A 24,126-nucleotide genomic window follows, 5' to 3' on the forward strand; every position below is an offset into this window, starting at 1 on the left:
TTCTTTTCCTAAAAGTTTTTCGTAATCTTATTGTAATATGAACGTAAATGATTATTGTTTTTTTCACTTACATTATAAAGTTTGTAAAATTAATTTGATATACTTATTTGGAGTATTTGCAAATATTTGTAAAACCACTTAAAACAATCCTGAAGTTATTTTTAGAAATATTCTAAAAATCGCGTAAATATATAGATCAATCCACTAGATTAAAAACAATTCATAAGTAAAAAGTTGTTAATATAGATACATTATTGTTTTAAAAGATAAGAAATGTCAGTGAAGACATTTGAATGTCACTTCATTAATTTGATTTTTATATTTATTAAAATTTTGTTCCCAGTTTTGAAAATTAATTGGGTACTTGACAGTTATAACAATAAAATATGAAGTATATGAGTATAATAACGTTTCGCCACAAAATGACACTTGACCGCCTGATTTAACGCGACGTTCCGTTCACCGTAAAGAAACTTTGTTTTTTATTAATAAATAGCCCTTTTTTCGAAAAAGTGATCAATGAAAGGCATATATAATACGTATACTAATTCATTACAACACTTTTCCAAAAAGTGTCAAGTAGCCAATTATGGTATCACTATATATTGTTTGGAACAGTGGCTGAATAGAATCAATAATCTTTACCATACTTATACTATAAAAACATCATAAAATAAGGTTTCATTCAAACACATGCAATTGATTGGTATTATATATTGTTATTTTTATTATTATGAACGTCAAAGTAAGTGATACTTTATGCGCAGCAACATATTTGTATTAATATATCTTTACGAATATTAAAATATAATTAAAATTAAAATAATAGTAAATAATGGCAAATTGCAAGCAACGTACGAATATTTACCTATTTACCCACTGGTACATTATTCATATTAAAACTGTAATATCCTGCCAAAGAAAAACAATATTACCTAATAAACCCGCTGAAAGAAATCCAAACTAAAATTTTGTCGCTACGCTAGACAATCCGCTAATAAATTTGTCGTTCATTTGACTGTAGCTTTACTATTACGTCACACGTCACATGGTACAAACTGTCATTGTCAACGTCATGTGTATTTGTTTTTATTTCTAGAAAATGTAAGATTGTTTATTCATAAAAACTTTAGTACGGTAACTTGAAGTGCATACTCATTTTAAGATAAAACGTAATTGAAGAATTAACAACATGGTGGCTTCCAAGGTACGAAACTTCTTTAAAATGTTCTTTAACATTTTCGTAATTTAAAACGATAACAAAAAAAAATAAAAAACATGACAGTGCTTTTTACTTCCTTCTTATTATTATAAATGCAAATGTGTTGTTACACTTTTAGAATAAACCTTAAATATAACCGATTGTCATGAAATTTTGTACACACGTTGTCAGTTCAGAAAAGGACATAGCGTATAGTCCGCGTAAAACTGCTAGTCCGCTCTGAACATAGAAATGAATCGCGTCGCCATAGCAAATTGTATGACTACACCTGCTCGCAACAAGTTCAGAGCGGACTAGCAGTTTGGCGGGGACTATACCTTTAATCCCGAAAAAGTACCGTTCCCGAGGGATACATAAAACTGACTGCGAGCAAAGCCGCGGGTAAAAACTAGTGTAAGCTTCCTAAAATACTATAATAATAAAAAATTCTTTCACCTCCATTTTTTTTTCTCTGACAATCCATTTTATGACATCGTATTCTGTAAACTATATTATCCTTCTTTATTTTTATATAGTTTCGAATAAACTGCTACTTACAGGCAATTAAATATACTCTTATTAACATAATATAATGAAGAAGTATCTAATATATAAAATTCTCGTGTCATAGTTTTCGTTGCCATACTCCTCTGAAACGGCTTGACCGATTTTAATGAAATTTTTTGAGCTTATCCGGTATCTATGAGAATCGGCCAACATCTATTTTTCATACCCCTAAGTGATAAGGGTTGTTCACCCTTAACTTTTTTTTAAGTATATGGCAACACAACGTTTTCCGGGTCAGCTAGTTATAAATAAAAAAATGTAAAATATATTTCATAAATGAATATACCTGAAGTTTGGATTTGTCGACAAATCTAGACCTAGATGTAATCAACGAACTACAAACAAAGAACGAAGAGTTGGCCGCGAACTTATGCAGTACACAAAATGAATTAGACAACATGATCTTGGAAAATATCAATTTAAAAAAACAAATAAGCGATCTAAACAGACAAATATCATCATTGAAAAATATTTGCAAAACTCCAACTTCAACTTCTGCAAAAAAGGACACATGTAATCGTAAGAGATCCATAAATAAAACAAAAAAAGGCTCAATAAATAAAAATGACAGTCCAGCTACTACACAGAGCGACAGACTGAAACCGGAACAAAAAATATTCAATGAACCTGTTGATAATAAGATAAATCATCAAGATATAACTCAACCCATGGAAACAACTGTAAGAGAAGAATGTCAACAACCGTGTAACCTATTATCTCAACAACGTAAATGCACCAATTTATTGGTTAAGGAACCTCATCATAAAACGATATTTATTGCTGGAGGAGATCAATGCATCGGACTGTCACAAAAACTAATACATTCGAGGAAAAATACCCCATATACAAAATACATGGTGACATCTTTTATTAAACCAGGTGCAGATTCTGAAGAAATCCTCAAGACATGTGAAGCATTTACTATTACATCGGACGACCGCATCATAATAAGCATAGGCGAAAACGACAAGGATCCTAATAAAGTTATGTTCGCGTTAAGCAATTTTCTTAAACTAATGAATAACCGATGTCCAATACTTGTATTAAGTGTGCAAAATAACTTAAACCTAAATGAGTGTAAGCTGAATCAGGCAATCAAAATGACTTGTAATTATTATGCAGAAAATTGTTATTTCTTAAATTGTAATCCATTAATATCTTATGACTACCTACTGAACATGTGTATAAGTTTAAACAGGAAAATAGACCAAATTGACTATGACTCCAGATTTCTCGGATTTATGAAGAGAGACAAAAAAAGCAATCTAAATTTTTCTAAAAGGAGAGTCTCTCATGCTAAAATTAAACCTGTTAATCGCCTTAAACAACAATCTACAATTACTGATTACTTCAAAGCACAAAATAAAAAAACAGTGTCCGGGTGTAACAGTAATGTATGTAAAAAAGTTCAATCTAAAATTACCGCATATTTTCCCCTTAACAAACGAAAAAATACTCAAAAATCCCAGTCTTATAATAACGACCCGCAATTCAATAATTTAACTAAGGGTAACCCTTCGTCTAAACAGTTTTTTCGTGAATAAAAATAATAGTAGTTTTCGAATAATGCACCAAAATATTGCTGGTATAAATAACAAAAAATATATACTAGAAATTACTTTAACCGAACTTTTCGAGACTAGAAAATATCCTGACATTATTTGCGTCACAGAGACATTCATAGAGAAAAACTGCGAATCAAATATAACTATACATGGCTATACCCTAGGGTCAGTATTCTGCAGGAATACACAGCAAAAACGCGGTGGTGTATGTATTCTGGTAAAAAAGGGCATAGACTACAAAACAATAAATATTGCAGAACAATACGCTACGGATTTAGTATTTGAATGTTGTGGCATCGAGATCCCGTCCCAGAAACTAATAATCGTATGTTTATATAGAACTCCGAAATCAAACGTAAACCTATTCTTTAATATCTTGGAGAGATTTCTACATATTTTAACCAACAAAGAAAGAAAAAAAATTGTACTAGCAGGCGACTTAAATATAAATACTTTAAAAAGTCAAACCGACACAAACAAATTAATAAACATAGCCCAGAATTTCAATATGACGTTACATATTAAAATAGCGACAAGAAAAACAACGTGCATAGATCAAATAATTAGTAACATACCAAACGCACAAGGAGAAGTACTAAAGTTAAACCTATCGGATCATGACACAGCCCAAATGCTCCTAATACCTAGACAATCTATACAAAATGTAAGAAAAATATACTATATTTTTAAGAGAGACTACTGTGACGAGTATTTAAAAAAATTTTCCAACTACCTAAACAGCATCAAATTCTTTGAGGTGTACCAGCAAACTGATGTGAACATGGCTTTTAATATATTTCACGAACAATTTCTAATGTTATACAACTTAACATTCCCGAAAATAAGAGTAAAAGTTGATAATCGGACGAAAAAACTTAAATGGATCACCAAGGGCCTAAAAACTAGTTGCAAGACAAAACGAATTCTCCAAATGCGATACTATAAAAATAAAACAACATGTAATAAAAATACGTTTTTAGCCTACAATAATCTATTAAAAAAATGCATCAGAATATCTCAATTGAACTGTAACAATAAACTTATCTTACATTCGAAAAATAAGTGTCGTTCAGCTTGGAAAATAATAAAAAACGACCTTACAAAACCGGACAGACTCATCAAAGAGATAAATGTAAATGGAGTAGTAATAAAGAAACCAACAGACCTAGCACAATATTTTAATGACTATTTTATAGAATTGACTAATAATAAAGAATGCACGGTAAATAATACAAACAAATTTTCAATATCCAACAGCATATTTTTAAGACCATCTGAACCCGATGAAGTTAAATTATTAATACGCTCACTAAACAATACAAATTCAGTTGGTTATGATGACGTCACCACAAAAGTAATAAAACAATGTAGAGATCAAATATCGGGTGTACTGTCTTATATAATAAACTTATCCTTTGAAAATGGGTGTTTCCCTGAAAAATTAAAAAAATCCATAGTAAAGCCAATACACAAGAAAGCTGATAGAACCTCTATGTCTAACTATCGACCGATAACTTTGATTCCAATATTTGCTAAAATATTAGAAAAAGCCATGTATAAACGCCTTATTGAATTTATAATTAAGTACAAAATCCTAAAAAAGGAGCAATATGGTTTTCAAAGAGGTAGTTCTACAATCACAGCTTGCTACGATCTTGTTAAAACAATAGTAGACAATGTAGATGATAAAAAGCTAACAACTGTTTTATTTATTGACATGACGCGCGCGTTTGATTTTGTTTGCCATAAAATCTTGTCCCAAAAATTGGAAAACCTTGGAATTCGAGGACCGGCCCTTAAATGGATAGAGTCGTATCTAAAACATAGAAGGCAATGCGTTGAAATTGAAAATATCAATGGTAAAGCCGAATTTACTACATATACTTCAAAGTATCGACATAATACTAGTGGTGTGCCGCAGGGAAGCATACTCGGACCATTATTATTTTTATTGTATATCAATGATCTCCCTTCCATAACTGATAATAAAATGATATTGTATGCTGATGACATTTCTGTAGTTGTGACATCGGACAAATTAAACAATTATGACATAACCAATCACACCATTAAAATAAATAAAACATTGACATTAATAATAGAATGGCTCAATAGTAACAACCTACAAATTAATCTAAATAAAACTAAAATTTTAAGCTTTACAAATAATAAGCAACCAATAAGACGACTAAACGTCAGCTACAACGGCGTAAATATAGAACAAATAGATAGAGCTACATTCTTAGGTATACAGATAGATGAGCAATGTAATTGGAAAGCACACATTCAATATGTTTCCAAAAAACTTAATCAATTTGTATATGTACTACGTCGTTTGTCGCAAACGGTCTCTTTAAGCACAGCCTTCACGGCATATCACGGGTATGTTTCCTCTGTATTAAATTATGGCTTGCTAATATGGGGGAACTCAGTTGATATAAATAGAGTATTTATTATCCAAAAAAAATGCATACGTGCTATTTGCCGTCTCGCGCCTCATGAATCATGCAAACCGTTATTTAAAAAATACCAAATTCTTACTCTACCAAGCATGTATATTTTTGAAATAGGCAAATTTGTGAAAAGTAATCCAGATCAATTTAAAACATCTAAAGACATATATAACTCAAAGTCAAGGAGAATTGCAAATAGGCTAGGGTATCATAAAACGCCAAAAACAGCTTTTTATAAGAGAAATTGTTACTCTATGTGCATTAAAGTTTATAACGCATTGCCAACAGACATAAAAAACTTAAATTTTGATAGATTTAAGAAAGAATTAAAGAAATGGCTCATAGCAAGGACATTCTACTCTACAAATGATCTATTTGACAAATAATAACTTGTAACTATGTGAAAAAATAAGAATTGTAATGAATAATTGTTTTATTATAATATTAATGTACAAAATATCTATCGTAACATGAGTATAACTGTATATTTATTTTTTTATTAATAGATTTATTAATTATAATTGTATCTATATTGCACGTCTCAGCTTAAGGTGTGTTTATATAAATTTAAATCTTTGAATAATTATATTGACATGACATTTCCTATCTTAATACTATTAACTTTTTGATCATAGTGACTTGTACGTAATAATTATATATTACGTATGCTATTGTAATTTGCATGCCTCATTAGGTAAAATAAGAGGACTTGTATACATGAAATATCTAAATTGTACCTTATTTATGCAAATAAATGTTATTATTATTATTATTATTATTATACCATTACTCTAGTTACAAATATATGTAAATTGTTACCTTTTACTTACAGTTAGAAGTTCTAGTTGATCTGGGGCCGAAGCCGGACGAAAGAGTTCTCGAAAAGACATTGAAGGAGTTGAATTCACAAGACGATGTAAAGCAGGTAAGTTTTTTATAATATGAGTAGTAGACGAGCATGCAGTCCACCTGATGGTAAATGGATACTGCACCCATAGACATGTATAATCAAACCCAGATAGCAGTAGATTCCTACTTGAGATCGGCCACAGCTGTTAGCCCTGAGGACTAAGCTGGAACACCTCAGATAGGCATGTCTCCCTTATCACACCCTTAATTTTTTTTATAATATAGGGGTAGCTGACGAGCATACAGTCCATTTGATGTTAAGTGGCTACTGCCACATGGACATCTATAATCAACCCCAGATAAGATTAGATAGGAATCAAAGTCTCGGGGAGGACACTGAGGTCGGCCACAGAGGCGCCGCTACCTCTGACTAAGTTGGAACGCCTCGGATAAGTATGTCTCCCTTACCACACGTAAAACCAGAACACAGCAGCGCTACACTGCTATTATAACAGAAATAGGTGTGGCGATGGTGCCTCCAGTCGAACCACATAGGGTTCTACCACCGTAAAATTACATTATAACTTGTCTTACTTTCAGGCAGTATTTAAAGATGGTGCCTTTATGGTGGAGACCACACTACCAAGCACGGTGGTACTAGATATGGTGGCTAAGACATCGGGGAAGAGGGCGGTGTTGCAAGGATTTGGAGGTATTTATATATTTATTCATATATTTTAAGGGTCCCACGACCTGAAGTTGATCACAGATGCATTGCCATTAAGGACAATGGCTTGAAGATGGTAGAACCCTCTGTGGTTCGACTCCGGCACCACTGTCGCACCTATTTCTGTTATAACAGCAGTGTTAAGCTGCTGTGTTCTGGTTTGAAGCGTGTGTTAAGGAAGCTTTATAAAAGTAAGACACATTCTACACTCACAGCCCCACACTAGAACTCCCTGTATGGTGGGTGCTATAGATACACAGAGACAAATACAGTAGCACCCAGATCCATAAGTAGAAAACCTTAATTCATTATTTAGATTTCGACTGACCGGGGATCGTACCTGAGAGCCTGTCTTGACAAAACAATATTTTTCTTATAAGATAAGATTAGCCTAAATAAAATGCAGGTTGGCTCAAGGACTGGCGTATTAAGGCAAATGAATCCAAATCTGTACAGGTTACATTTACGACTCGCAGAGAGATCTGTCCACCTGTAACTATAAATGGTGTCCAAATTCCACAATCTAATGAAGCTAAATCTTCCCATGTATCTCGATAGATGTTTAACCTGGAGAAAACACATTTATACAAAGTGCCTAGCATTAGGACGGCAGGTCAGAAAAATGTACTGGCTGATCAATAAAAACAGTCAGCTCTCAATGGAGAACAAGTTGCTCCTTTACAAAACCATAATCAAACCAATATGGACCTATGGAATTCAGCTGTGGGGAACAGCAGCCAACTCCAACTTGGGAATACTTCAAAGATTTCAATCTAAACTATTAAGAATGATAGTAAACGTATATAACAAACGCAAGACTCCACCGAGAACTGGGTATTAGAACCATTAAGGAAGAAATAAGGGACAAAACATCAACATACAACATATTTTAAAGGTGGTAGAACCCTTTGTGGTTCGACTCCGACGGCACCACCGCCACACCTATTTCTACCTAATAACAGCAGTTTTAAGCGCTGCTGTGTTCCGGTTTGAAGGGTGTGGTAAGGGAGACAGACTTTTCCGAGGCGTTCCAGCTTAGTCCTCAGGGGTAGCAGCGCATCTGTGACTGACCTCAGGTAGGAATATCTAATCCTATCTGGTGTTGATTACAGATGTCCATGAGCGGCAGTAGCCACTTACCATCAGGTGGACTGCAAGCTCGTCTGCTACTCCTATAATATAAAAATATATATATATATAACGGAGTAACAGTTTAAAAAGGCGTGACGTCAGCACCGCTGACGTCATAATTATTGTTATGATGTTGATGAATGACTCGATGAAACCTTCGAAAGCAAACCACACCAGAATTGTTGAGCTTCGTTTATTCTTCGGGCAGCATAACGACGTCCTAAGGAGGTCTGCACTGTTCCACAGCTCGAGCAGTAATGTCCAGATGTCGCCAGTACGGCCCTTTTTATAGGACCGGCGCACGTGCACTTGTTTTTCTATTGAGGATGCAGGTAGTTTTACCTCAGGTGTTTAATCATTTCATTTTATAATAGGAGAACTGCCGTATTTGCTCCGACATATATATAAACTTACGATACTAAGTCATCCAAATACATTAGCATCCCATCTTATGGATGACATATTTCCAAGCACCAGAAGACTTAAAAAAAGAGTAGTCCAGGACCTGTGTACGCACAATACCACTCGCCCTTAAGATTGCTGAATGTCCATAGGGACAGATTGCAATATCATCTGGTTAAAAAATAATAATAATAAGTTAAGATTCTGGTACATACATAGCTAGATACATACATGCAGGTCAAGCTAATAAAAGCGTAGTGAAAAGAAGTTTATAGAAAACCCTTTCATTTTATTGAAGGTGGTACAATCCTCTGTTGTTTTCGGCGTCACCACCGTCACGCCACACCTAGTTCTGTTATAACAGTGTAGTGCTGTTGTGTTCCGATTTGAAAGGTGTGATAAAAGACATATTTATCCGAGGCGTTCCAGGTTCGTCCTCAGGGGTAGCGGTGATCTGTGGCCGTCCTCAGGTAGGAATCTGGGGTTGATTACAGACAGGGTTGATTACGGTCTGCATGTTTCTTTGTTGCTTCCACATAGGGTTCTATCACCTTCAATCTTCCTATTAACCCTACAAGTAATGTCTTAACAATTAAGGGGATTTGTAATTAAAATACTTTTTTGAAAATATTTTTGTATTTTGATTACAGAAACCCAGTCAGCGGTCGCGATGGTGTCCAGCCAGGTGTGTTGCAAGGGTGGTGTGTTGGGAGTGGTCAGGTTCCAGGAGTCGCCGGACGGTGCCCTGATAGCTGATGGCAGTGTGGACGGGCTGCGGCCGGGGCTGCATGGGCTACATGTGCACGATGCCGGGGACCTCAGCCAGGTGAGTGGGAGGACCCAGGTTTGGCCAAAACCTAGCCAAAGCCAGTGATAGTTAGTAAGTTATTAGTTATTAATGCGTTATTAATCAGTTATTGGTGCGATATTAGTTATTAATGCGATATTAGTTATTAATGAATTATTAGTAATTAATGCGTTGTGAGATATTAGTTATTATTCAGAGATTAATGCGATATTAGTTGTCAATGCGCTATTAGTAATTAATGCATTCTGAGTTATTAGTTATTAATCAGTTATTAATGCGATATTAGTTATTAATGTGTGATTAGTTATTAATCAGTTATTATTAAATTGTCATTGGTTATAGTGGGAGGGCCCAGGTTCGAGTCCCAGGCAGAGTGGTAGATTGTGGTTGTAAGTAGGGTTCTCGATTGAAAGGTTCGAGGTTTGAGTCCCAGGATGATATTTATTTATTTATACTTTATTAACAAAAATAAAGTTGTAGTGCAAAAGGCGGACTTAATGCTAAATTGAATTTTCTCCCAGTCAACCTTTAGGATGTGCAGAAATAAATTGAAAGTAAGATGAACGTAAGTGCGTATTAGATATGTTATAAGAAGGGTTATCGATTGGAAGGTTTGAGGTTTGAGTCCCAGGTTGGTCTCTGATGTTTCAAAGTTAAGTGTATCAGGAATTGGTGACAGCAAGCGATAATTAATAAGTTATTATTCAAAAGTTATTGGTTATTAATAAGATATTAGTGATTAATTAATTAGTTATGTATAAGTTATTATTATTGATGAATAAGTTATTAGTTGTTAATAGGTTATAAGATTGTATTAAAATCAATTGTATTAAATCAATTGTATTAAAATCAATGACGACCCGTGTGGCGGAGCGGCCACCATACCGGTCTGACGCGCAAAGGGTCCCGGGTTCGATCCCCGGCCAGACAGAAATCTAAATGATGAATTTAGATTTCTGTTTCTGGGTCTGGGTGTTTGTGTATTTGTCTATGTGTGTGTCCATGGCATCCACGACACAGGGAATCCTAGTGTGGGGCTGTGAGTGTAGAAAGCGTTTTAAGCGTTTATTAAAATCAATTTGTTGTAACAGGCAGTTATATAACATATCATCATCATCATCATTAACCCATTACTGTCCCACTGCTGGGCGCGGGTCTCCTCTCAGAATGAGGATTAGGCCATAGTCCACCGCGCTGGACAAGTGCGTATTGGTAGACTTCACATACCTTTGAAAACATGTTTTCTCAGGTATGCAGGTTTCCTCACAATATTTTCCTTCACCGTTTAAGCAAGTGATAATTAATTTGTAATACGCACATACATTTTAAATCAGAGGTGCGTGCCTGGAATTTGAACCTACGACCCCTCGATCAAAAGGCCGAGTTTCTTAACCACTAGGCTATCACTGCTCATATAACATATGTTTTTTAGTTATTTTAGGTAGATCCCCTAAAATAGTGAACCAACAATTTTTATGCATCCCCATTATATTGGTATCAAATAAAAGCGCTCTTAGGAGAAAAACGACGAAAATAAAGTTACTAAAAACTTATTAGAAAATTTATTTTGAACTAATTTATTTTTTATTTCAAGGGTTGCAGCACCATAGGGGATCACTACAACCCCCACGGGTCTCCCCACGGGGGTCCAACCGACCCCCTGGACAGACGCCACGCTGGGGACCTCGGAAACATCGTAGCGGACGAACGGGGACGTGCGACGTTCCGTATAGTTGATAATGTTCTTAAGGTAATATCTTATATATAACTAGCTGACCCGGCAAACGTTGTGTTGCAATATAAATAAAAAAATGCTAAGGGTGAACAACCCTTATTACTTAGGGGTATGAAAAATAAATAGTAGCCGATTCTCAGACCTACTGAATATGCATGTAAAATTTGGTGAAAATCGGTAAAGCCGTTTCGGAGGAGTACGGTAACTGACGTTGTGACACGATAATTTTATATATAAGATTTACATGTTTTGCCTGGATTCTGAATGTAATGTTAATTATACAGCGCCATCTATTAAGCTCACGGAGCACACGATAAGCTGAATTTCTCCGCTCCGCATATACATGCAATAAGACGAATAAGATGAATTTACGAAGGTGGTAGAACCCTTTGTGGTTCGACTCCGGCGGCACCATCACCACACGTATTTCTACCTAACAGCAGTGTTAGGCGCTGCTGTGTTCCGGTTTGAAGCGCGTGGTAAGGGAGACAGACTGTTCCGAGGCGTTCCAGCTTAGTCCTCAGGGGTAGCGGCGCATCTGTGGCCGACTTCAGGTAGGAATATCTAATCCTATCTGGGGTTGACTTTTTTTTTTTTCTTTTTTTTTTTTTTTTTTTTTTTATAATATAAGAGTAGCAGACGAGCATGCAGTCCACCTGATGGTAAGTTGCTACTGCCGCCCATGGACATCTGTAATGAACCCCAGATAGGATTATATATATTCCTATCTGAGGTCGGCCACAGATGCGCCGCTACCCCTGAGGACTAAGCTGGAACGCCTCGGAAAAGTCTGTCTCCCTTACCACACCCTTCAAACCGGAACACAGCAGCGCTTAACACTGCTGTTATTAGGTAGAAATAGGTGTGGCGGTGGTGCCGCCGGAGTCGAACCACAAAGGGTTCTACCACCTTCAATACCTACAGATGTCCATGGGCGGCAGTAGCCACTTACCATCAGGTGGACTGCATGCTCGTCTGCTACTCTTATATTATAAAAAAAAAATTAAAAAAAATAAGTAATCTTAGAAATAATACTCGAATTCATCGATTTGCAGGTCATAAAAACTAAATGTTTAGTCAATAAACTGACTAGGAATATATTGTTAAATAATCTATTGCAGTTTTAATTTTTATCAAAATCGGTCTTGTAACACCTTTCGGCATTTTAGATTAGATTTCACCATGATGGCCCGTTTGAAATATTCGGCCCGTATAATAAACATAATGTTATTTCTTGTTTTTTCAGGTTTGGGACATAGTGGGGAGGTCTATAGCCATTACTGAGAGGAGGGATGACCTCGGTCGCGGGACGAGTCCACTGTCGAAGATCAACGGAGACAGTGGGTCTACGTGAGTATTTATTTTTACAACTGACCGTTCGAAACTGGCTTCGGCCGAAACTAGAAACGAAGCGTAGGTGTTTGTTATAGCTTCGGCCGGAACTGGAAATGAAGCTTAGGTGTTGGTCCTAGTTCCGACCGGAACTGGATACGAAGCGTAGGTGTTTGTCCTAGTTTCGGCCGGAACTAGAAACGAAGCGTAGGTGTTTGTCCTAGTTTCGGCCGGAACTGGAAACTAAGCGTAGGTGTTTGTCCTAGTTTCGGCCGGAACTGGAAACTAAGCGTAGGTGTTTGTCCTAGTTTCGGCCGGAACTGGAAACGAAGCGTAGGTGTTTGTCCTAGTTTCGGCCGGGACCGAGTACGAAACTTGAGTTTTTGTCCTAGTTTCGGCCGGAACTGGAAACGAAGCGTAGGTGTTTGTCCTAGTTTCGGATGGAACTGGAAACGGATCTTCTGTTGTTGTCCTATGAAAATTTATATAATTTCCTGGAATTAAAAACCCTTTTTCAAGATGGTGTCTTCTAACAATTGCTACCAAAATGTAACGTTTTAATAATAATAATAATATTTGTTTTTCAGCATCGCCTGCGGCATAATAGCTAGGTCGGCGGGTGTTTTTCAAAATCCGAAACGCATATGTGCGTGTGACGGTGTGGTGGTGTGGGACGAGAGGGAGAGGCCGCTCGCGGGGCGCGGGCGGAGGGAGACGGGAGATGTACAGAAACCGTGTTGTAAGACAGAGACGCAAGATGTAAAACAGTGTTGCCAGAGAGAGAAGGCTGAGGTGCAGAAGCCGTGTTGTAAAGTTTAATTGGGAAATGGGAGAGCTTGCTGCCAGAGGGAGACGGGAGATGCGCAAAGATGTTGCAAGAGAGAGACGGATGATGTGCAAAGCTGTGTTGTAAAGTTTAATTGGGAAATGGTGGATTTTAATTGATGTATGTTATTAATAATCTATGTATCTAATGTTTTGGTTACCAAAGATTGGACTTGACCATTTCTGTAGTATACAGATTATCAAATTTCAACTAAACATGTCAAAAGATGTCAATGTCAAAACATTTGACAATCTGCATGCTACAAAAATTTTCAAATTTTGTCAAAAAATGTCAAAGATGTCGATGTCAAAACATTGCATTTGACAATCTTCATAGTACAAAAATTGTCGAATTTCATCAGAAACATTTGACAACCTGCCTACTACAAGAATTGACAACTTTTGTCAATAAATGTCAATGTGAAAAGACCTACTGAACATCGGTATTTGACAATTTCTGTAACATGCATATTGTCCCGAGATTTTATCCCGAAAAAAGTTCTATTCCCGAGGGATAGAAACAATTATTGTCATCGGCCACAAGCTTACTATAGTCTGATTCATAATTAGGTGTCCAAAATGTAAACAAAGGTTTTGTCCTATCAAGAAAATACGTTTCAAATGGTAGTTTCTTATTTTCGACAATATTAAATTAATACAACAATAAAAAAATAATAATCTAAATAAATTAAGATCAATTCACATTTTCTAATATTTACATCAATTACATTCCATACAGTAATAATAATCACCCAATAATATAGCTTATCTAATTAGCGTATAATAATATTATGCAAGATATGCTTTTGAAGGTAGAACCCTCTGTGGTTTGACTCCGACGGCACCACCGTCACACCTATTTCTGTTATAACAGCAGTGTAGCGCTGCTGTGTTCTGGTTTGTAGTGTGGTAAGAGACATACTTATCCGAGGCGTTCCAGCTTAGTCCGAAATAGCAATGCTTGTGACTGACCTAAGATAGGAATATAATCTTATCTGAGGTTGATTACAGATGTCCATACGGCAGTAGCTTACCATCAGGTGGACTGCATGCTCGTCTGCTACTTCTATATTATAACAAAAATGTAAAACTTGTCTTATGATTATTATTTTGTTTTAATTATAAAAGTTACTTATTTATTATAAAACGGTTTTAAGTTGTAATTTAATTACTGTTATTTGTATATTTTGTTGGTAATAAATAATTTGAAATTCATTTGTTGTTTTTAATATTATTTATATCATATTTTCGCAATAAAAGTAATTTTAATAAAATTATTAAGTACTGATAAAAATATGAAATGGAAAATATTCACAAAATTTACTTATAGTATGTAGATAATATAAATAATAATAATGATATATTTATTGAACCTAGTTATAACTGTGGCATTTGCAATTTTTTAACTATTAACATAGATTAGTAAAGATACTTCGCCGCCTTGAAATTGAATGAAGCCACAAACGGCTTATTAGTAAGTTCTTTTTTTGAATTCATGACAAATAAAAACATTTTTAAAGAAAGTTTATGAATAAATAAGTAATACTGCGTAATTTACATAATAAATAAATAATTATTTCAAATATTTTAGGGACATTTTAGAACGGAGACGTGACAAAACTTTTTTACGCAACTATTTCAATTCTCAAAACTGGGAACATTTTCTTGTTAGGAGTGAGTAATCTTTACTAATCTATGACTGTTAATAAACTATTTTCTTGGTCCAATTTACAACTTTTATTATTCCCGCGTAAAATACAAGTCTCGCGCCAAACGCGTTCTTTTTCTTTGTTTATACTAATGCACACAATCGTATAACCCATACAGCCAGTGACTATAGAAATGACCACTTATTATTATAAAAATAACACATCATGAAAATAACATAAAATAATTAATTAAAACAATACTATAATTAAATAATTTGAATATATTGCTAACACTATGAATATTAAAAATTGATTTTTGAAAATGCATCCCTTAAGTTATTATATCTATTATCCCTATTAGTATATAATAGTATATTAATTAGTATTTAATCAATAAATAGTGTATTTATCGCTTGACAAGGAAACTAAAACAAAAATATTTAAAAATTTACGTCATGTGACTTTATTTTATGAGTATATAGCTATTTTTCCAGATATTTTGGCTTGAATTACAACTATAAACAATATATATAGTGGTGTAACCGGTTGGGTCTAATTTATGTAATAGAGTTTACTAAATACCGAATAATAATTTTGTGTGATTAAGTATAAGCTTAAAACTAACATCACAGGTAACCCAAGTCGTTAGTGCACCTAGTTTTCCAATTAGTCATTAAAGTAGATAATGTTAATTAATTAAATTCGCAGCACGATAATCATTTCTAAATATTCAACATAATTATAATAATGCACTTATTTTGCTTCCGTTAAGGCGTAAAGACGAAAATCACAGCTATTCGTCTGTTTAGATAACGAAAACAAAGTTATGTATTTAATTGACGAAGAAATAACCTTTTGGCGATAAATTTATAATATTCGAACAATTATATTTTGTTCGTCCGCTTAGCGCACTACAAATAAGAGTCTAAAATGTACGAACAGCTGAATAGAATTTGATATATTTCAATAGTACAAAAAACATTTGCTTGAAAGTAGTAATAAGTTATTATTATTGGTGTCTATTTAAAAATGTTATTGTTATTAGTATTACATAGTTAACGTATTAATAATTAACAACAGCGCCATCTAATGCGTCACTATTATATCAGTTTAATACGCGTCCCGCTAGAGGGCGATTTTTATGAGTTTTTACTGATTGACACTAGATGTCGCTATACCATTTTACCTCGGATTTCTGAATCACGCTGTTGAGAACACGACGTGGCTTGTATAAAACCTCACGGGACTTCGAATATGGTATCGCTTCTCGGCCTTTTGGCTAAGATCAAAGTGTAGTATCTGTTCTTTTCAGCTTAATATCTGAAAGTTCCCGCATGTCGGGACCAGTATATTAAACTGATTTTTGTGACTTGACGGGATGTTCGGGGCTCGCTCCACTCCCGTCGCGGGTCGGCCCGGCATTGCAGTGCCGCCGGGATCGGCCCACATAAATAATCTGTAAAACTAATACCACAGTTTAAGGATATACCTTATACTGTGCTAATACAAATAGCACTTGAGCGTTTTGCAATGGATCCAGTACATTTAATTATAATCCATAATAAGGATGTCGTCCGATGTAGGAACTAGGAAGTGAAAAAATATATCGATGTGTCGATATAAATTAAAATATCGATATCGGCGTTGGTATTGCGAATAAAATTAAGATATATCGATAATCGGTAACATTTTCAAACTATTCAGCGGTTTAAAATAATAATAATATCAATAGGTTATTATTCCTTTTTAATAAGCAAATTACGAAATTTCAAAATATCGTCGTGTATCAGTACTGATGGAATAGAAAATATATCGTTTTTTATATAATTTTTGATATATCGGATGAAAATGTATAGGCCAAAAAAATCGATATATCAAATTAAAAATATCAATATTACGATATATCGATATTTTTCAACATCCTTATTCCACAATGTTAAACTGATGTTGAGTGAGATGAGAAAACTAGTGTTTCTAAGGTTGCCCCCTAGAGGCCTAGACCAACAATAACATTGTACAATACTTTTTATTGTACAATAAGATTGAAAGACGCTCTGTATCTAAACGAGAAATTATATTGCACAATTCGCAATATTGCACAATATAATTGACAGTTTAGGCAGCGTCTAAAAAATCTAGTTTAAAAGCCATGAAATCGACGCATTAATATGATAGATGGCATGGCGCAGTTACTGTAACACTATTTGATAATCGATAGTTTCCACATTCAAAAATGAAAAAGCTATCGATATTATTAGTTTTATCGATAGTTACATCGGCATCACGCAATGGGTACTACCACAGTATATGGATATACAGTAATTTAACTCTGCCCTGACCTTGAATTAGATACCTACGGTTGCGCTGGGCACGGTAACGCGTTAGGGCTGCCTGCCTACAGTTTTTAATTACATCTGCATACTTTACTTTCTTTTTAATTTTTTGATTGTAAATGTTGTATTTTTTTATTTAAACAAATGAATGCTATAGTTAATTATATAGAAAGTGTTGAATGAAAATGCATGTTATGTTTTTTAATATGTATATATTACGTAATAGAAACTATTTATAATTGGGTATTTGACAGTTACAACAATAAAATATGAAATATGTTCGACATGATAGCTTATAAATTAACATAAATTATGCAAAATTTAGTTTAATTTTTATTACAATATTAAATAATAATTTTAATTAGAGATGCGCCGAATAGTGGTTTCAGCTAATTTTACCGTAAAAAGTCGAGTCTATTTCAAAAGAACAAATACTAAAGCTTTTGATAAAATTATCTAATTCCTTTTTCAGCCGCAGTAAATACTTAATATTTGACGCTCTTTCTAGTTTTGGTGAAAATACCGCGGAAATAGGTGACTTTACCTTATATGCACTATCAAAATGTCGAAATATGCACTAAAAAGGGCAAAACATGGCCAATATATGCGCTATTAGATTAACATTGTAACGCACTACAGAATAGGGCCCCTACAGAATAGTCCCTCGGCGGCATATCGCGCGAACAAACGGGTGCCGAAAGGCCGCTAAGCCACGCCCTCAGCCTTTGTTGCGCCGCGCGACGACGAATAAATACGAAGCGTGCGTTGTGCAAGCAAACCCTTCGTTTATCAACAGTTTCGAGTTTTATTTTGCGCGGGAATAATAAAAGTTGTAAATTGGTCGAAGAAATAGTTTTATTCTATTAATTCAGAAGAGGGGTAACCTCAAATAACAAGCTCTGACACCTGTCTACTGAACCAAAATTACAACAATCATACGTATTTTTTTAAAATATCAAATTGTATTAATTAAAAACTAATCTAATTTAGTAGTAGTAGTACCTAGTAGATTAAGTATCTAGTATTAACATAAAAATCATTGTAATCGTCTTACCTTTCGGAGTTTCCAGACAGTTTAAAAAATGTTATATCTGGATGTGTTATTGACGAATTGAAGCAACCAAAAACAACACAATATAATCTATAACTTTTCTTCGCCATATTATTCTTGAAACAACAAAATATCTTACAAAACCGTCACATCACCCGCTGGTCACCGTGGCACATTCACGAATGTTCGTGTACCGAGTTAGTACCGGCCCGAGGCGAGTAGGCGTGGCTTGCGTTTCGTGCGTTTGTATGAAGATAAAATACTGTATATCCTTATACTGTGGTACTACATAGATTAGTAAAGATACTTCGCCGCCTTGAATGAAAAAATTGAATGAAGCCACGAACGGCTTATTAGTAAGTTCTTTTTTGAATTCTTGATAAATAACAACGTTTTTAGACAATATTTACGAATAAATAACTAATACTGCGTAATTTACATAATAAATAAATAATTATTTCAAATATTTTAGGGACATTCTAGCACGGAGGCGTGGCAAATCTTTTTTACGCAACTATTTCAATTCTCAAAACTGGGTACATTTTCTTGTTAGGAGTGAGTAATCTTTACTAATCTATGGGTACTATAGAAACTTCGCTTAGTAAATTCGAATTATCTGGCGCTTGACAGGATATATTTTTTTATAATAAGGAAGCAGCCAATGAGCATAGACTGCCTGGTACTAAGCTACTCCCGCCCATGGACATCTGTAATCAACCCCAGATGATTGGATTCCTACCTGAGATCGTCCACAGATCCGCTACCCCTGAGGACTAAGCTGGAAAGCCTTGGATAAGTATGTCTCTTACCACACTTCAAACCAGAACACAGCAGCGCTACACTGCTGTTATAACAGAAATAGGTGGCGGTGGTGCCGCCGGAGTCGAACTACGGGCTCTACCATTTCCAGATGATTATTTATAAATACTACAGGATTTTTTTGTAAAATAAAACAACAAACCACTTTCATTTTGTATTGTATTGTATACAGTAGATCGACTAACTTGTATTGTGACAAATATAATAAAGAATAAAATTATATACCGTACAATATAATTTTAACATAAAACATAAGATTACATAACTGAGCTATTTAAAGATCTATTTAAACCTTACCCTCCTTTACAATGTCAGTAACAACTTACTACCAATTGCTAATAAGTGGATTACTTTTCCTTATGTCCGTTCTATTTAATTTTTAACACAACATTTTTTTGATTAATTGTCAAAATATTAACTTCTATTGAGACAAAAATTTATTTTTAAAATTCTTTAAACATATTTGCCAAATCCAAAACTAAAATTCAAGAATTTTATATTTTAAGCAAACATTTTGACAACTGTATCATAATCCAAAAAAGATCTCGTATTAAAAAAATCATTGAAAACATTGTAAAACAGGGTTAAGTCTTAGAGCGTCTTTCCTGTCACGCATGTCACTCGCATTCTATCATGTCACGCACGTGGTAACGAAGTTATAGTGCGACAAACTTTTCTGTGTGTATCAGAGGCGCCACTGGCCATCATAATGTTGCTAGCTTAACAAAACTACATAAGAAATGGAAAAAAATAACGAGACATTAATGAATATTTAATATATTTGCTTGTGTTCACGCGTGACAAGAAAAGCGCCCTTATAAGCGTTGATACCTTAGTGGCGATTGCATCTTACATGCATGCATTCATGCGTATATGTTGTATGCGCATGCTTGTATATGGATGCATGATACATGCTTTATTTTAAAACATTAGGCCAGCGTAGCGGAAAAATAGATAGTAGCCGATTCTCAGACCTACTGAATATGCATATAAAATTTGGTGAAATCGCTAAAGCAGTTTCGGAGGAGTACGGTAACTAACATTGTGACACGAGAATTTTATATATACGATATAGCTGCAATTCGATGACCCACTGCTGGGCATAATTACCCACAAGGGGAGGCTTGACTCACCACGCTGTCCCAGTATAAACAGTATCGTTTATGCCAACTTATAAGTAAACTAGCTGACCCAACAAACTTTGTACCGCCTCAAAATATATTTATCAAATATATTTCATATAAAATATAGCCTATGTTACTCGTGGATAATGTAGCTTTGGAATGGTGAAAGAATTTTTAAAATCGGTCCAGTAGTTTTTGAGCCTATTCATTACAAACAAACAAACAAAGTTTTCCTCTTTATAATATTAGTGTGGAGGAGTATGCAATCCACCTGATGGTAAGTCTACCACATCTGTAACCAACTCCATATAGAAGGTTCTACCTGAAGACGATCACAAGAGTTGCCACTGAGGAATAAGACGGTTAAAGCATCGCCTAGTCCACACCAAACTGCTAGCCCGCTCTGAAGTTGTTGCGAGCAGGTGTAGTCATACAATTTGCTATGGCGACGCGATTCATTTCTATATTCGGTGCGGACTAGCAGTTTTACGCGGACTATACTGACCCGGCTTCGAACCTTGGGCCATGCATTCACCACTAAGTTATCACCGCTTCCATAATAGATCTTTAATGTATATCTAAATTGTATATAACAGATGTATAATAAACTATTTTTAAAACAATAATTATATTTTCTTTTATTTGACGACCCGCGTGGCGGAGCGGTCACCATACCGGTCTGACACGTAGAGGGTCCCGGTTTCGATCCGCGGCCAGACGGATATCTAAATGATGAATTTAGATTTCTGTTTCTGGGTCTGGGTGTTTGTGTATTTGTCTATGTGTGTGTCCATGGCACCCACGATACAGAGAATCCTAGTGGGGCTGTGAGTGTAGAAAGCGTTCTTTCCCATAGCGAAGCACTTTCCCAAACGGTAGTAGATTCACAAACTTTACTTTCAAAATGTATTCAGAAATACTTACTTCTTACTAAATCTGTAGTACAGCTTATAAAATAAAATTGAAAAATACGATTTTCAAAAAAAATTCAAAGAATATTCAAGGCTACGTTCCAGCACGTTGCCCCGACCTCAAGTCAAATTCAAATTCAAATCTCATTTATTCAAAATTGATTCATATAGAATACTTTTTGAAAGTCAACAAACTACCACCGCTTCGGAAGGTATTTCGCTATGGAGAAGAAGAGGCGCAAGAAACTCCATACGTGTGCGTCCTAACTAATATGGTGTTTGATTTTTTGTGTTTGTTACACTTTCACGCCTTATCTACATAACTGATTGCCATGAAATTTTGTCCACACGTTGTCAGTTCAGAAAAGGATATAGGGTATAGTCCGCGCCAAACTACTAGTCCGCTCCGAATATAGAAACGAGTCGCGTCGCAACAGCAAATTGTAGATATTAGCGGGATGAAAACACCGCGGTCCCCGGCACCCCCCGCCGCTCTCGCCCACGGGGACATAGCTGCGTTAGTGTGCCCTTACGTTACGGAGTATATGCTAACTAAACCTGCGCACAGCTTCAGAGCGGACTAGAAGTTTGGCGCCGACTATACCTTTTATCCCAAAAAAAAAACCGTCCCCGAGGGATAGATAAAAACACTTCAATATACATCTGTTTTATACATATCACCACTAAATAATAACGAAAGTCCCAACTCTGGCCCGCAAGACCCGACCACTAGTGGCCAATGCCGGCCATTGTAATCGATTTGCGCTGTTAAACCAATTTCATATTATTTGTTGATAGTGGCTCACCGTAAGCCAGTATGCTCCATGCTGTCCCATACAGAACCACGTACAAGCCTCATTTTTCTATATCATAGATTAGTAAAGATACTTCGCCGCCTTGAAATTGAATGAAACCACAAGCAGCTTATTAGTAAGTTCATTTTTTGAATTCTTGACAAATAAAAACATTTTTAGAGAAAATTTACGAATAAATAACTAATACTGCGAAATTTACATAATAAGTAAATAATTATTTCAAATATTTTAGGGACATTTCAGCATGGAGACGTGGCAAAACTTTTTTACGCAACTATTTCAATTCTCAAAACTGGGTACATTTTCTTGTTAGGAGTGAGTAATCTTTACTAATCTATGGGTCCAATTTACAACTTTTTTTATTCCCGCGTAAATTACAAGTCTCACGCCAAACGCGTTCCTTTTCTTTGTTTATGCTAATGCACACAATCGTATAACCCATACAGCCAGTGACTATATAAATGGGCACTTATTATTATAAAAATAACACATCATGAAAATAACATAAAATAATTAAATAAAATAGTACTATAATTAAATAATTTGAATATATTGCTAACGCTATGAATATTAAAAATTAATTTTTGAAAATGCATCCCTTAAAAGAAAAAGCGGATAAATGAGGGGTGAAAGCTAGTTTTTATCTTATGAAGGTGAATAAATTTAAAATTAAAACAGCGTGTGTGTACGTATGTATGCACATAAGAAGGTATTAGTATGTAATAGTTTATTAATTAGTATTTAATCAATAAATAGTGTATTTATCGCTTAAGAAGGAAAGTAAAACAAAAATATTTCAAAATTTACGTCATGTGACTTTATTTTATGAGTATATAGCTATTTTTCCAGATATTTTTGGCTTGAATTACAACTTTAAACAATGTTTATAGTGGTGTAACCGGTTGGGTCTAATTTATTTAATAGAGTTTACTAAATACCGAATAATAATTTTGTGTGATTAAGTATAAGCTTAAAACTAACATCACAGGTAACCCAAGTCGTTAGTGCACCTAATTTTCCAATTAATTATTAAAGTAGATAATGTTAATTAATTAAATTAGCAACACGATAATCATTTCTAAATATTCGATAGATAATAACAATAATGCATTTATTTTGCTTCCGTTAAGCCGTACAGACAAAAATCTAGTGCTATTCGTCTGTTTATATAACGAAAAGAATATAATGGATTTAATTGACGAAGAAATAACCTTTTGGCGACAAAATAATATTCGAACAATTATATTTTATTCGTCCGCTTAGCGCACTACAAATAAGAGTCTAAAATGTACGAACAGCAGAATAGAATTTGACAATTTTCAATACTAGAAAAAACATTTGCTTAAAAGTAGTAATAATAGTACATTACGATACGAGGACGAAAAATTTTTTTCTGACAAGTGTGAGTTTGCAGGCCGAGCCGCAGGCGAGGACTGCAATCACACGAGTCAGAAAAACATTTTTCGTCCGCGTGTTGTATAAAATTTTATATTACGGGGTCGGAAATGGGGGTTTTGCGCACGCGAAGCGTGCGTAAAACGTCCATTTACGCACGCCGTGATATAAATTATTATTATTGGTTTCTATTTGAAAATGTTATTGTTATTAGTATTACATAGTTAACGTATTAATAAATAATTAATAACAGCGCCATCTAGTGACGCAGTACATAGTATCAGCTTAATACGCGTCCCGCTAGAGGGCGATTTTTATGAGTTTTTACTGGTTGACACTAGATGTCGCTACATCATTTTACTTCGGATTTCTGAATCACGCTGTTGAGAACACGACGTAGGTTGTATAAAACCTCACGGGACTTTAAATTTGGT

The 24,126-nt window shown here is 34.9% G+C and overlaps 1 protein-coding gene and 1 non-coding gene across 2 annotated transcripts; both read left to right on the forward strand.

The window, feature by feature from the left end:
* The first annotated feature begins 1,071 nt into the window (after positions 1–1,071).
* Positions 1,072–14,760, forward strand: Ccs (copper chaperone for superoxide dismutase). The gene is made up of 7 exons (XM_073090737.1): positions 1,072–1,207; positions 6,619–6,711; positions 7,236–7,347; positions 9,546–9,721; positions 11,298–11,453; positions 12,685–12,788; positions 13,358–14,760. Exons 1-7 carry the CDS (start codon positions 1,193–1,195, stop codon positions 13,587–13,589), a joined length of 888 nt encoding a protein of 295 aa, XP_072946838.1. The 5' UTR covers positions 1,072–1,192; the 3' UTR covers positions 13,590–14,760.
* A 1,743-nt stretch (positions 14,761–16,503) lies between these two features.
* On the forward strand, positions 16,504–16,696 carry LOC140755696 (U2 spliceosomal RNA). The gene has a single exon (XR_012103830.1). It is a non-coding gene; the product is annotated as a U2 spliceosomal RNA (small nuclear RNA).
* The last annotated feature ends 7,430 nt before the right edge of the window (positions 16,697–24,126 follow it).

This window comes from Epargyreus clarus, unplaced genomic scaffold, assembly GCF_041222505.1.
Source record: "Epargyreus clarus isolate Ecla_fem2 unplaced genomic scaffold, WU_Ecla_fem_2.2 ptg000033l, whole genome shotgun sequence".
Lineage (NCBI taxonomy): Eukaryota > Metazoa > Arthropoda > Insecta > Lepidoptera > Hesperiidae > Epargyreus > Epargyreus clarus.